General features: G+C 43.7%; 1 protein-coding gene across 1 annotated transcript; it reads left to right on the forward strand.

The window, feature by feature from the left end:
- The first annotated feature begins 4507 nt into the window (after positions 1 to 4507).
- Positions 4508 to 7090, forward strand: LOC133656435 (adhesive plaque matrix protein-like). Its single transcript, XM_062057514.1, has one exon. It carries the CDS (start codon positions 4508 to 4510, stop codon positions 7088 to 7090), a length of 2583 nt encoding a protein of 860 aa, XP_061913498.1.
- The last annotated feature ends 7910 nt before the right edge of the window (positions 7091 to 15000 follow it).

The following is a 15000-nucleotide window of genomic DNA, read 5'->3' on the forward strand; positions in this document are numbered from 1 at the left end:
AGTTACACTGATAATACAACAATAACAACATGGGAGAGTTACACTGATACTACAACAATAACAACATGGGAGAGCTACACTGATACTACAACAATAACAACATGGGAGAGTTACACTGATACTACAACAATAACAACATGGGAGAGCTACACTGATACTACAACAATAACAACATGGGAGAGTTACACTGATACTACAACAATAACAACATGGGAGAGTTACACTGATACTACAACAATAACAACATGGGAGAGTTACACTGATACTACAACAACACACATGCATATTTGTACATGCAATCTTAATGTAATGAAGTTAGTGTCGTTAGCATTAGCTAATATGCTAACATGTCAGTATTATTCACTTACAATGGCATTATTTTTGTATTGTTTCACTTTCACAAATTCCTCAGTAAATTCCCCAAAACGTCAGCGTGGAGTTATTGAGTCTGTTTAGCTGATTGGAGAGCTAGCTTGCGCAGCTAGTGGGTCCATGACCATGACTTCTGTTTTGTTTGATCAGCTGTTTTACTGCCCTGTTACAGACACTGTTTGGAAACAATTAAGGTATGTAAATTTACAGAATATTTCCGTGTAAATAAATCATTTCCCAACGTTTATATCTGCCACTTATATGCGGCTAATATAGGGAAAATATTGTTTTCCTCCTAAATGTAATGAGTGCGGCTTATATGGTGGTGTGCTCTATTGTCGGTGTAATAGGATACTTTTTATGTGAAATACCACTCATGTGTCACCTTTTGTTGTTGTGGAGGTGATGACATAAATATCAGCTAAGTGTTGATGTAGTACATATCAGTTGTATAAGTGTTGATGTAGTAAATATCAGCTAAGTGTTGATGTAGTACATATCAGTTGTATAAGTGTTGATGTAGTAAATATCAGCTAAGTGTTGATGTAGTAAATATCAGTTGTATAAGTGTTGATGTAGTAAATATCAGTTGTATAAGTGTTGATGTAGTAAATATCAGTTGTATAAGTGTTGATGTAGTAAATATCAGTTGTATAAGTGTTGATGTAGTACATATCAGTTGTATAAGTGTTGATGTAGTAAATATCAGCTAAGTGTTGATGTAGTACATATCAGTTGTATAAGTGTTGATGTAGTAAATATCAGTTGTATAAGTGTTCATGTAGTACATATCAGTTGTATAAGTGTTGATGTAGTAAATATCAGCTAATTGTTGATGTAGTACATATCAGTTGTATAAGTGTTGATGTAGTAAATATCAGTTGTATAAGTGTTCATGTAGTACATATCAGTTGTATAAGTGTTGATGTAGTAAATATCAGCTAAGTGTTGATGTAGTAAATATCAGTTGTATAAGTGTTGATGTAGTAAATATCAGTTGTATAAGTGTTGATGTAGTAAATATCAGTTGTATAAGTGTTGATGTAGTAAATATCAGTTGTATAAGTGTTGATGTAGTAAACATCAGTTGTATAAGTGTTGATGTAGTAAACATCAGTTGTATAAGTGTTGATGTAGTAAATATCAGTTGTATAAGTGTTGATGTAGTAAACATCAGTTGTATAAGTGTTGATGTAGTAAACATCAGTTGTATAAGTGTTGATGTAGTAAATATCAGCTAAGTGTTGATGTAGTAAATATCAGTTGTATAAGTGTTGATGTAGTACATATCAGTTGTATAAGTGTTGATGTAGTAAATATCAGCTAAGTGTTGATGTAGTACATATCAGTTGTATAAGTGTTGATGTAGTAAATATCAGTTGTATAAGTGTTGATGTAGTAAATATCAGTTGTATAAGTGTTGATGTAGTAAATATCAGTTGTATAAGTGTTCATGTAGTACATATCAGTTGTATAAGTGTTGATGTAGTAAATATCAGTTGTATAAGTGTTGATGTAGTAAATATCAGCTAAGTGTTGATGTAGTAAATATCAGTTGTATAAGTGTTGATGTAGTACATATCAGTTGTATAAGTGTTGATGTAGTAAATATCAGCTAAGTGTTGATGTAGTACATATCAGTTGTATAAGTGTTGATGTAGTAAATATCAGTTGTATAAGTGTTGATGTAGTAAATATCAGTTGTATAAGTGTTGATGTAGTAAATATCAGTTGTATAAGTGTTGATGTAGTAAACATCAGTTGTATAAGTGTTGATGTAGTAAATATCAGCTCAGTGTTGATGTAGTAAATATCAGTTGTATAAGTGTTGATGTAGTAAATATCAGTTGTATAAGTGTTGATGTAGTAAACATCAGTTGTATAAGTGTTGATGTAGTAAATATCAGCTAAATGTTGATGTAGTAAATATCAGCTAAGTGTTGATGTAGTAAATATCAGTTGTATAAGTGTTGATGTAGTAAATATCAGTTGTATAAGTGTTGATGTCGTAAATATCAGCTAAGTGTTGATGTAGTACATATCAGTTGTATAGGTGTTGATGTAGTAAATATCAGCTAAGTGTTGATGTAGTAAATATCAGCTAAGTGTTGATGTAGTAAATATCAGCTAAGTGTTGATGTAGTAAATATCAGCTAAGTGTTGATGTAGTAAATATCACCTAAGTGTTGATGTAGTACATATCAGTTGTATAAGTGTTGATGTAGTAAATATCAGTTGTATAAGTGTTGATGTAGTAAATATCAGTTGTATAAGTGTTGATCTAGTAAATATCAGTTGTATAAGTGTTGATGTAGTAAATATCAGTTGTATAAGTGTTGATGTAGTAAATATCAGTTGTATAAGTGTTGATGTAGTAAATATCAGCTAAGTGTTGATGTAGTAAATATCAGCTAAGTGTTGATGTAGTAAATATCAGCTAAGTGTTGATGTAGTAAATATCAGCTAAGTGTTGATGTAGTACATATCAGTTGTATAAGTGTTGATGTAGTAAATATCAGTTGTATAAGTGTTGATGTAGTAAATATCAGTTGTATAAGTGTTGATGTAGTAAATATCAGTTGTATAAGTGTTGATGTAGTAAATATCAGCTAAGTGTTGATGTAGTACATATCAATTGTATAAGTGTTGATGTAGTAAATATCAGCTAAGTGTTGATGTAGTAAATATCAGCTAAGTGTTGATGTAGTAAATATCAGCTAAGTGTTGATGTAGTAAATATCAGCTAAGTGTTGATGTACTAAATATCAGTTGTATAAGTGTTGATGTAGTAAACATCAGTTGTATAAGTGTTGATGTAGTAAATATCAGCTAAGTGTTGATGTAGTAAATATCAGCTAAGTGTTGATGTAGTAAATATCAGCTAAGTGTTGATGTAGTACATATCAGTTGTATAAGTGTTGATGTAGTAAATATCAGTTGTATAAGTGTTGATGTAGTAAATATCAGTTGTATAAGTGTTGATCTAGTAAATATCAGTTGTATAAGTGTTGATGTAGTAAATATCAGTTGTATAAGTGTTGATGTAGTAAATATCAGCTAAGTGTTGATGTAGTAAATATCAGCTAAGTGTTGATGTAGTAAATATCAGCTAAGTGTTGATGTAGTACATATCAGTTGTATAAGTGTTGATGTAGTAAATATCAGTTGTATAAGTGTTGATGTAGTACATATCAGTTGTATAAGTGTTGATGTAGTAAATATCAGTTGTATAAGTGTTGATGTAGTAAATATCAGTTGTATAAGTGTTGATGTAGTAAATATCAGCTAAGTGTTGATGTAGTACATATCAATTGTATAAGTGTTGATGTAGTAAATATCAGCTAAGTGTTAATGTAGTAAATATCAGCTAAGTGTTGATGTAGTAAATATCAGCTAAGTGTTGATGTAGTAAATATCAGCTAAGTGTTGATGTAGTAAATATCAGTTGTATAAGTGTTGATGTAGTAAATATCAGTTGTATAAGTGTTGATGTAGTAAATATCAGTTGTATAAGTGTTGATGTAGTAAACATCAGTTGTATAAGTGTTGATGTAGTAAATATCAGCTAAGTGTTGATGTAGTAAATATCAGCTAAGTGTTGATGTAGTAAATATCAGTTGTATAAGTGTTGATGTAGTAAATATCAGTTGTATAAGTGTTGATGTAGTAAATATCAGTTGTATAAGTCTTGATGTAGTAAATATCAGTTGTATAAGTGTTGATGTAGTGGGTGAAGTGGAGCAAACCTCACATTGTCATGATATGTAAATATTGATTTGAAGTGTATTTGTAAACGAAGCAGCAGTTTAATTAAAGCATCAATTGAAGGAAAGACTGAAAATGTTATTAACCTTTGACACACACCCTCACCCCCTCACCCCCTCACCCCCTCACCCCCTCACACCCTCACACCCTCACCCCCTCACCCCCTCACCCCCTCACACCCCCCCACCCCCCCCCCCCCGCATCCCGTGTCCTGCGCAGCATCACACGTTTATTCGGACACAACCTGTCGAGGCAGATGGCCGCCTACCTACCTACCTCGGGCTGTCGAGGCAGATAGCCGCCTACCTACCTACCTCGGGCTGTCGAGGCAGATGGCCGCCTACCTACCTACCTCGGGCTGTCGAGGCAGATGGCCGCCTACCTACCTACCTCGGGCTGTCGAGGCAGATGGCCGCCTACCTACCTACCTCGGGCTGTCGAGGCAGATGGCCGCCTACCTACCTACCTCGGGCTGTCGAGGCAGATGGCCGCCTACCTACCTACCTCGGGCTGTCGAGGCAGATGGCCGCCTACCTACCTACCTCGGGCTGTCGAGGCAGATGGCCACCTACCTACCTCGGGCTGTCGAGGCAGATGGCCGCCTACCTACCTTGGGCTGTCGAGGCAGATGGCCGCCTACCTACCTACCTCAGGCTGTCGAGGCAGATGGCCGCCTACCTACCTACCTCGGGCTGTCGAGGCAGATGGCCGCCTACCTACCTACCTCGGGCTGTCGAGGCAGATGGCCACCTACCTACCTCGGGCTGTCGAGGCAGATGGCCGCCTACCTACCTTGGGCTGTCGAGGCAGATGGCCGCCTACCTACCTACCTCAGGCTGTCGAGGCAGATGGCCGCCTACCTACCTACCTCGGGCTGTCGAGGCAGATGGCCGCCTACCTACCTCGGGCTGTCGAGGCAGATGGCCGCCTACCTACCTACCTCGGGCTGTCGAGGCAGATGGCCGCCTACCTACCTACCTCAGGCTGTCGAGGCAGATGGCCGCCTACCTACCTACCTCGGGCTGTCGAGGCAGATGGCCGCCTACCTACCTCGGGCTGTCGAGGCAGATGGCCGCCTACCTACCTCGGGCTGTCGAGGCAGATGGCCGCCTACCTACCTCGGGCTGTCGAGGCAGATGGCCGCCTACCTACCTCGGGCTGTCGAGGCAGATGGCCGCCTACCTACCTACCTCGGGCTGTCGAGGCAGATGGCCGCCTACCTACCTACCTCTGGCTGTCGAGGCAGATGGCCGCCTACCTACCTACCTCGGGCTGTCGAGGCAGATGGCCGCCTACCTACCTACCTCGGGCTGTCGAGGCAGATGGCCGCCTACCTACCTACCTCGGGCTGTCGAGGCAGATGGCCGCCTACCTACCTACCTCGGGCTGTCGAGGCAGATGGCCGCCTACCTACCTACCTCGGGCTGTCGAGGCAGATGGCCGCCTACCTACCTACCTCGGGCTGTCGAGGCAGATGGCCGCCTACCTACCTACCTCGGGCTGTCGAGGCAGATGGCCGCCTACCTACCTACCTCGGGCTGTCGAGGCAGATGGCCGCCTACCTACCTACCTCGGGCTGTCGAGGCAGATGGCCGCCTACCTACCTACCTCGGGCTGTCGAGGCAGATGGCCGCCTACCTACCTCGGGCTGTCGAGGCAGATGGCCGCCTACCTACCTTGGGCTGTCGAGGCAGATGGCCGCCTACCTACCTACCTCAGGCTGTCGAGGCAGATGGCCGCCTACCTACCTACCTCGGGCTGTCGAGGCAGATGGCCGCCTACCTACCTCGGGCTGTCGAGGCAGATGGCCGCCTACCTACCTACCTCGGGCTGTCGAGGCAGATGGCCGCCTACCTACCTACCTCGGGCTGTCGAGGCAGATGGCCGCCTACCTACCTACCTCAGGCTGTCGAGGCAGATGACCCCCTACCTACCTCGGGCTGTCGAGGCAGATGGCCGCCTACCTACCTCGGGCTGTCGAGGCAGATGGCCGCCTACCTACCTCGGGCTGTCGAGGCAGATGGCCGCCTACCTACCTCGGGCTGTCGAGGCAGATGGCCGCCTACCTACCTCGGGCTGTCGAGGCAGATGGCCGCCTACCTACCTCGGGCTGTCGAGGCAGATGGCCGCCTACCTACCTACCTCGGGCTGTCGAGGCAGATGGCCGCCTACCTACCTACCTCAGGCTGTCGAGGCAGATGGCCGCCTACCTACCTACCTCGGGCTGTCGAGGCAGATGGCCGCCTACCTACCTACCTCGGGCTGTCGAGGCAGATGGCCGCCTACCTACCTACCTCGGGCTGTCGAGGCAGATGGCCGCCTACCTACCTACCTCGGGCTGTCGAGGCAGATGGCCCCCTACCTACCTCGGGCTGTCGAGGCAGATGGCCGCCTACCTACCTCGGGCTGTCGAGGCAGATGGCCGCCTACCTACCTCGGGCTGTCGAGGCACATGGCCGCCTACCTACCTCGGGCTGTCGAGGCAGATGGCCGCCTACCTACCTCGGGCTGTCGAGGCAGATGGCCGCCTACCTACCTACCTCGGGCTGTCGAGGCAGATGGCCGCCTACCTACCTACCTCGGGCTGTCGAGGCAGATGGCCGCCTACCTACCTACCTCGGGCTGTCGAGGCAGATGGCCGCCTACCTACCTACCTCAGGCTGTCGAGGCAGACGGCCGCCTACCTACCTACCTCGGGCTGTTGAGGCAGATGGCCGCCTACCTACCTACCTCGGGCTGTCGAGGCAGATGGCCGCCTACCTACCTACCTCGGGCTGTCGAGGCAGATGGCCGCCTACCTACCTCGGGCTGTCGAGGCAGATGGCCGCCTACCTACCTTGGGCTGTCGAGGCAGATGGCCGCCTACCTACCTCGGGCTGTCGAGGCAGATGGCCGCCTACCTATTGGCATTCATGCGTACCTTCGGGACATCAATAGCACAGCATTTATTTAAATGACCCAATCCAAACAACCTGCCCTAGTCATGATGCATATTTGTTGAACCGTCACAAAAAGTCAACACACTCCAACACAACAAGTCAACACACACTCCAACACAAAACACAACAAGTCAACACACACTCCAACACAAAACACAACAAGTCAACACACACTCCAACACAAAACACAACAAGTCAACACACACTCCAACACAAAACACAACAAGTCAACACACACTCCAACACAAAACACAACAAGTCAACACACACTCCAACACAACAAGTCAACACACACTCCAACACACAACAAGTCAACACACACTCCAACACAACAAGTCAACACACACTCCAACACAACAAGTCAACACACACTCCAACACAACAAGTCAACACACACTCCAACACAAAACACAACCTGCTCACTGTGGATATTATTAAAAAAAACAAAAAACTTCCCATCACCAATAAAAAAATTACAATACCCTCTGGCGTGTGGTGTGTGACATGTGGTGTGTGACGTGTGGTGTGTGACGTGTGGTGTGCGGGGTGTGACGTGTGGGTGTGGCGTGTGGGTGTGGCGTGTGGTGTGTGGCGTGTGGAGTATGGCGTGTGGAGTATGGCGTCTGGCATGCGGGGTGTGGCATGTGGAGTATGGCGTGTGGCGTGCGGGGTGTGGCATGTGGAGTATGGCGTGTGGCGTGCGGGGTGTGGCGTGTGGAGTATGACGTGTGGCGTGCGGGGTGTGGCAAGTGGGACAAAGCCAACACAAGGAAGCTTGTTTGACTATTGAGGCACAAAGCAAGGAACCTCAGGTATACTCTCTCGTGTGTGTGTGTGTGTGTGTGTGTGTGTGTGTGTGTGTGTGTGTGTGTGTGTGTGTGTGTGTGTGTGTGTGTGTGTGTGTGTGTGTGTGTGTGTGTGTGTGTGTGTGTGTGTGTGTGATAGCTGAGGCTCCACTGACAGCTGGAGATAAACACAGGCCTGAACGGAGCGCATGATTTATCAACATGAACGCCCCCCCCCCCTATCACATGAACGTCCCGCCCCTCCCCCTCTATCACATGAACGTCACACATCCACCCCCCCCCCCTCTATCACATGAACGTCCCCCCCCCCCTCCCCTCTATCACATGAACGTCCGTCCGTCCCCCCCCTCTATCACATGAACGTCACACATCCACCCCCCCCCCCTCTATCACATGAACGTCCCCCCCCCCCCCCCTCTATCACATGAACGTCCGTCCGTCCCCCCCCTCTATCACATGAACGTCACCCCCCCTCTATCTCCAAACCTTGCTGCCCTCCAATCTCTGTCTCGACACTTCACGAGCCGGCTTGTTCCAAGTGTGGACCCACAACACACACACACACACACACACACACACACACACTCACACACACACACACACACACACACACACACACACACACACACACACACACACACACACACACACACACACACACACACACGTGTAGTAGCTGACAATTAGAGCCCAGCTTGGAGTGGAAAGGGTGTTGTTGCCTTCTCGCAGCTCCAATTGAAGGCCAGAAGGTGTCAGACTTCCAGGAGTGGACCTGCTGGAGACAAGAAATCATGATGCATGTGTGTGTGTGTGTGTGTGTGTGTGTGTGTGTGTGTGTGTGTGTGTGTGTGTGTGTGTGTGTGTGTGTGTGTGTGTGTGTGTGTGTGTGTGTGTGTGTGTGTGTGTGTGTGTGTGTGTGTGTGTGTGTGTGTGTGTGTGTGTGTCTGTGTCTTTGTGTGTGTGTGTGTGTGTCGCACAAGTGTTGTCTTGTTTGTGTTTTGTTTGGACTGTGTTGATTGTCCCCTCTGACCTTGATGAGTCTGACTCTGCAGAGGCGCTAACTAGTTAACTAACGAACTAACTAACGAACTAACCAACTAACTAACTAACTAACTAACTAACTAACTAACTAACTAATGAACTAACTAACTAACCAACTAACTAACAAAATACCAAACTAACGAACTAACCAACCAACTAACCAGCTAACTAGTAAACTAACGAGCTAACTAACTAACCAACAAACTAACTAACTATCTAACTAATCAGCCAACTAACTAACTAGCTAACTACCAAGCCAACAGACTGACTAGTCAACTAGTTGGTTAACTGAATAACTAACTAACTAACGAGCTAACTAACCAACAAACTAACTAACAAACTAACTAACATACTAACTGGTTAACTAGTGAGTTAACTAACCAAATAACTAACTAACTAACTGACTAATGAGCTGCCTAACTAAAGAACTAACTGACCAACTAACTAATTAACTAACGAACTAACTAGCTTACTAACTAGTTAAATAACTAACTAACTAACTAACTAGCACCGCCTGAGGAAGATCTGGCAAACAAACAAAGACCCTCCTTGTTTGCTGTTTGCTGTTTGCTGTTTGCTGTTTGCTGTTTGGTGTTTGCTGTTAGGTGTTTGCTGTTTGATGTTTGCTGTTAGGTGTTTGCTGTTTGGTGTTTGCTGTTTGCTGTTTGCTGTTAGGTGTTTGCTGTTTGGTGTTTGCTGTTTGCTGTTAGGTGTTTGCTGATTGCTGTTTGCTGTTTGCTGTTAGGTGTTTGCTGTTTGGTGTTTGCTGTTTGCTGTTAGGTGTTTGCTGTTTGCTGTTTGCTGTTTGGTGTTTGCTGTTAGGTGTTTGCTGTTTGGTGTTTGCTGTTTGCTGTTTGCTGTTAGGTGTTTGCTGTTAGGTGTTTGCTGTTTGGTGTTTGCTGTTTGCTGTTTGCTGTTAGGTGTTTGCTGTTTGGTGTTTGCTGTTTGCTGTTTGCTGTTAGGTGTTTGCTGTTTGGTGTTTGCTGTTTGCTGTTAGGTGTTTGCTGATTGCTGTTTGCTGTTTGCTGTTAGGTGTTTGCTGTTTGGTGTTTGCTGTTTGCTGTTAGGTGTTTGCTGTTTGCTGTTTGCTGTTTGCTGTTTGCTGTTAGGTGTTTGCTGTTTGCTGTTTGCTGTTTGTTGTTTGCTGTTTGCTGATAGGTGTTTGCTGTTAGGTGTTTGCTGTTTGCTGTTTGCTGTTTGTTGTTTGCTGTTTGCTGTTTGCTGTTTGCTGTCTGGTGTTTGGTGTTTGGTGGGCTGCAGACATGCTTGCAGTGCAGGGCACATCTGGAGAACTTCTGCAGGTAAACAACCACAGCACATGGTGCTAGCCGGTTAGCATTAGCGACTTTACATGGCCATTTCAAGGCCTCTGAATTGGATAATGAAAAGGATGTTTAAAGAAACTATGTCGGACTCGTAGTGGACTGCCTCAAGATTACCTTACGGTCGCCATGCCAACCAGGCAAGATTACCTTACGGTCGCCATGCCAACCAGGCAAGATTACCTTATGGTCGCCATGCCAACCAGACAAGATTACCTTACGGTCGCCATGCCAACCAGGCAAGTATGTCTCAAAAGCAAGGCTTCAATTTTCAAAAGGCGCTAGCTCTATGCTAGCACATGCTATCAAGTCATGTGACCAGGTTGTACGCTGTAAACAGCTTAGATTGATGTATTGATTACGACTAAAAACACCACTAAGTAGACAATGTTACACTTCCAATGTATTGATTACGACTAAAAACACCACTAAGTAGACAATGTTACACTTCCAATGTATTGATTACGACTAAAAACACCACTAAGTAGACAATGTTACACTTCCAATGTATTGATTACGACTAAAAACACCACTAAGTAGACAATGTTACACTTCCAATGTATTGATTACGACTAAAAACACCACTAAGTAGACAATGTTACACTTCCAATGTATTGATTACGACTAAAAACACCACTAAGTAGACAATGTTACACTTCCAATGTATTGATTACGACTAAAAACACCACTAAGTAGACAATGTTACACTTCCAATGTATTGATTACGACTAAAAACACCACTAAGTAGACAATGTTACACTTCCAATGTATTGATTACGACTAAAAACACCACTAAGTAGACAATGTTACACTTCCAATGTATTGATTACGACTAAAAACACCACTAAGTAGACAATGTTACACTTCCAATGTATTGATTACGACTAAAAACACCACTAAGTAGACAATGTTACACTTCCAATGTATTGATTACGACTAAAAACACCACTAAGTAGACAATGTTACACTTCCAATGTATTGATTACGACTAAAAACACCACTAAGTAGACAATGTTACACTTCCAATGTATTGATTACGACTAAAAACACCACTAAGTAGACAATATTACACTTCCAATGTATTGATTACGACTAAAAACACCACTAAGTATCAATCAATCAATCAATCAATGTTTATTTATATAGCCCTAAATCACAAGTGTCTCAAAGGGCTGTACAAGCCACAACGACATCCTCGGTACAGAGCCCACATACGGGCAAGGAAAACTCACCCCAGTGGGACGTCAATGTGGATGACTATGAGAAACCTTGGAGAGGACCGCATATGTGGGTAACCCCCCCCCCCCCCCCCCCTCTAGGGGAGACCGGAAGCAATGGATGTGGAGTGGGTCTGACATAATATTGTGAAAGTCCAACACATCAGCGAAAGTCCAGTCCATGGTGGGGCCAGCAGGAACCATCCCGAGTGGAGACGGGTCAGCAGCGTAGAGATGTCCCCATCCGATGGACAGGCTAGCGGTCCACCCCGGGTTGGGAGCAGAAGAGAAAAGAAAAGAAAAGAAACGGCAGATCAACTGGTCTAAAAAGGGAGTCTATTTAAAGGCTAGAGTATACAAATGAGTTTTAAGATGAGACTTAAATGCTTCTACTGAGGTAGCATCTCTAACTGTTATCAGTAGAACATTCCATAGTATTGGAGCCCCAATAGAAAACGCTCTATAGCCTGCAGACTTTTTTTGGCTCTGGGAATCACTAATAAGCCGGAGTTCTTTGAAGGCAGATTTCTTGCCGGGACATATGGTACAATACAATCGGCAAGATAGGCAGGAGCTTGACCGTGTAGTATTTTATACGTAAGTAGTAAAACCTTAAAGTCGTATCTTAGGTGCACAGGAAGCCAGTGCAAGTGAGCCAGTATAGGTGTATATGTAAGTATATATGTATATAAAGGTATATACAGTATAGGCGTAATATGATCAAACTTTCTTGTTTTTGTCAAAAGTCTAGCAGTCGCATTTTGTACCAACTGTAATCTTTTAATGCTAGACATAGGGAGGCCCCAAAATAAAACGTTACAGTAATCGAGACGAGACGTAACGAACGCATGAATAATGATCTCAGCATCGCTTGTGGACAAAATGGGACGAATTTTAGCGATATTACGGAGATGAAAGAAGGCCGTTTTAGTAACACTCTTAATGTGTGACTCAAACGAGAGAGTTGGGTGGAAGATAATACCCAGATTCTTTACCGAGTCGCCTTGTTTAATTGTTTGGTTGTCAAATGTTAAGGTGGTATTATTAAATAGATGTTGGTGTCTAGCAGGACCGATAATCAGCATTTCCGTTTTCTTAGCGTTGAGTTGCAAAAAGTTAGCGGACATCCATTGTTTAATGTCATTAAGACACGCCTCCAGCTGACTACAATCCGGCGTGTTGGTCAGCTTTAGGGGCATGTAGAGTTGAGTGTCATCAGCATAACAGTGAAAGCTAACACATATGATGTCACCTAGCGGCAGCATGTAAATACTAAAGAGTGCAGGGCCAAGAACCGAACCCTGGGGAACTCTGCACGTTACCTTGACATAGTCCGAGGTCACATTGTTATGGGAGACGCACTGCATCCTGTCAGTAAGATAAGAGTTAAACCAAGACAAGGCTAAGTCTGACATACCAATACGTGTTTTGATACGCTCTAATAAAATATTATGATCAACCGTATCGAAAGCGGCGCTAAGATCAAGAAGCAGCAACATAGATGAAGCATCAGAATCCATCGTTAGCAATAGATCATTAGTCATTTTTGCGAGGGCTGTCTCTGTAGAGTGATTTGCCCTGAAACCGGATTGAAAAGGTTCACAGAGATTGTTGGACGCTAAGTGTTCATTTAGCTGCTGTGCTACAATTTTTTCAAGGATTTTCGAGATAAACGGAAGGTGGGACACCGGCCGGTAGTTTACCAGGAGATCAGGATCGAGGTTAGGTCTTTTGAGTAGAGGATGAATAACCGCTTTTTTGAGTGCTAGGGGAACAGTGCCAGAGGAAAGTGATAAGTTTATAATATTTAACACTGATGGACCTAATAATACAAAAAGCTCCTTGATAAGTTTCCCAGGAATTGGGTCAAGTAAACATGTTGTTTGTTTTGTCCCATTTACACATTTTGACAATTCCTCCAATGTTATTTCATCAAAGAGAGAGAAACTATTTTGGAGGGCAGTGTCCGTCGTATATACAGTCGTATTTGTGTTAATAGAACCCAGTTGTAGCTGGGATGCGTTGTCTTTAATCTCTTTTCTAATGACTTCAATGTTCTTATTAAAGAAATTCATAAAGTCATCTGCTGAGTGGGTGGAGCTACTGGGAGGAGTCCCTTGTTGGGTTAGCGATGCTACTGTACTAAACAGAAATTTAGGATCATTTTTGTTGAGGTGGATGAGATTTGAGTAATATTTAGCTTTAGCTGAGGTAAGCATGCGTTTATAAGTTATTAAACATGCTTGATGGAAAACCTCAAGTTTAGTCGCACGCCATTTGCGTTCCAGCTTTCTACAATATAATTTATGGGCTTTAGTTTGTTCTGTAAACCATGGGGTACGCCTTTTAGGGGCCCTTTTTAGCTTTAGCGGTGCTACACTATCAATGGTGTCGCGCAGGGCGTCATTAAAGTTGTTAGTGAGGTTATCAATAGAGCCCACATAATTTGGGAATGGTGCCATTACCGAAGGCAGTAGGTCAGTAAGAGTCGTCGTTGTGGTAGCATTAATGTTGCGGCTGCTATAGTAGTTATTATTATTAGTAGTAGTTTGTTGACCATGAGTCAGAACTTCGAATTTTATAAGGTAATGGTCGGACATTACTTTAGTGTACGGGAGTATCGTAACTTTAGAGATGGTGACACCCCTGACAAGCACTAGATCTATCGTATTACCGTTGCGATGCGTGGGTTCATTTATTATTTGTGTAAGACCACAGCTATCAATTATAGTCTGGAGCGCCACACATGGAGGGTCCGATGGGGTATTCATATGGATATTAAAGTCCCCCATTATGATTATATTGTCGGCGTGCGTCACTAGATCAGCAACAAACTCTGAGAATTCACTGATGAAGTCCGAATAGGGCCCAGGGGGGCGGTAGATAACAGCCAGGTGGAGAGGCAGCGGTGTGACAAACCTCAAAGCGAGCACCTCAAACGAGTTATATTCATCATTTAGGTTAGGTGTAAGATTATAGTTTTCATTGTATATTAGTGCGACACCCCCTCCCCTTTTAAGAGGTCGGGCAACATGTGTATTGATATAGTTAGGAGGAGATGCCTCATTTAGCGTCTGGTTTGAGCCAGGTCTCGGCGAGACCAACGACGTCAAGTTTGTTGTCTCTAATGACTTCATTAACTAAGATAATGATCTTATGTTTAAAAAGCCCATATTATAGGTAGTGGGCTGTTTTGAGGATTGTTTGTTGAAATTATCCGAAGTAGCAATATTAATAATGTTGCGTTTATTATGCGTATTACACTTTAAATAGTTTCGACCATATCTAGGAATTGATACGACGGGGATATTCAGATTGTTTGCTTAATATTGCGATAAACTGAACGCATCATAGTTAGCTACCTCGGTACAATGTATGTCTGCCTCTGACACGGTCACAAAAGAAAAAACATTATGTGAGTTGTGTTTTATTCTAAGAGAATTGCTATGTGTGCAGGGATTATCCAGCCTGACGCCGGCTAGTTCTAGTTTAAATGGCTTCTTACCCAGAGACTCCACATTTCTTTGGTTAGCTTTTC

This window comes from Entelurus aequoreus, linkage group LG08, assembly GCF_033978785.1.
Source record: "Entelurus aequoreus isolate RoL-2023_Sb linkage group LG08, RoL_Eaeq_v1.1, whole genome shotgun sequence".
Lineage (NCBI taxonomy): Eukaryota > Metazoa > Chordata > Actinopteri > Syngnathiformes > Syngnathidae > Entelurus > Entelurus aequoreus.

What these genes read in the sequence shown, in the direction of transcription:
- LOC133656435 (XM_062057514.1), top strand. Translation starts at nt 4,508, where the DNA reads ATGGCCGCCTACCTACCTACCTCGGGCTGTCGAGGCAGATGGCCGCCT.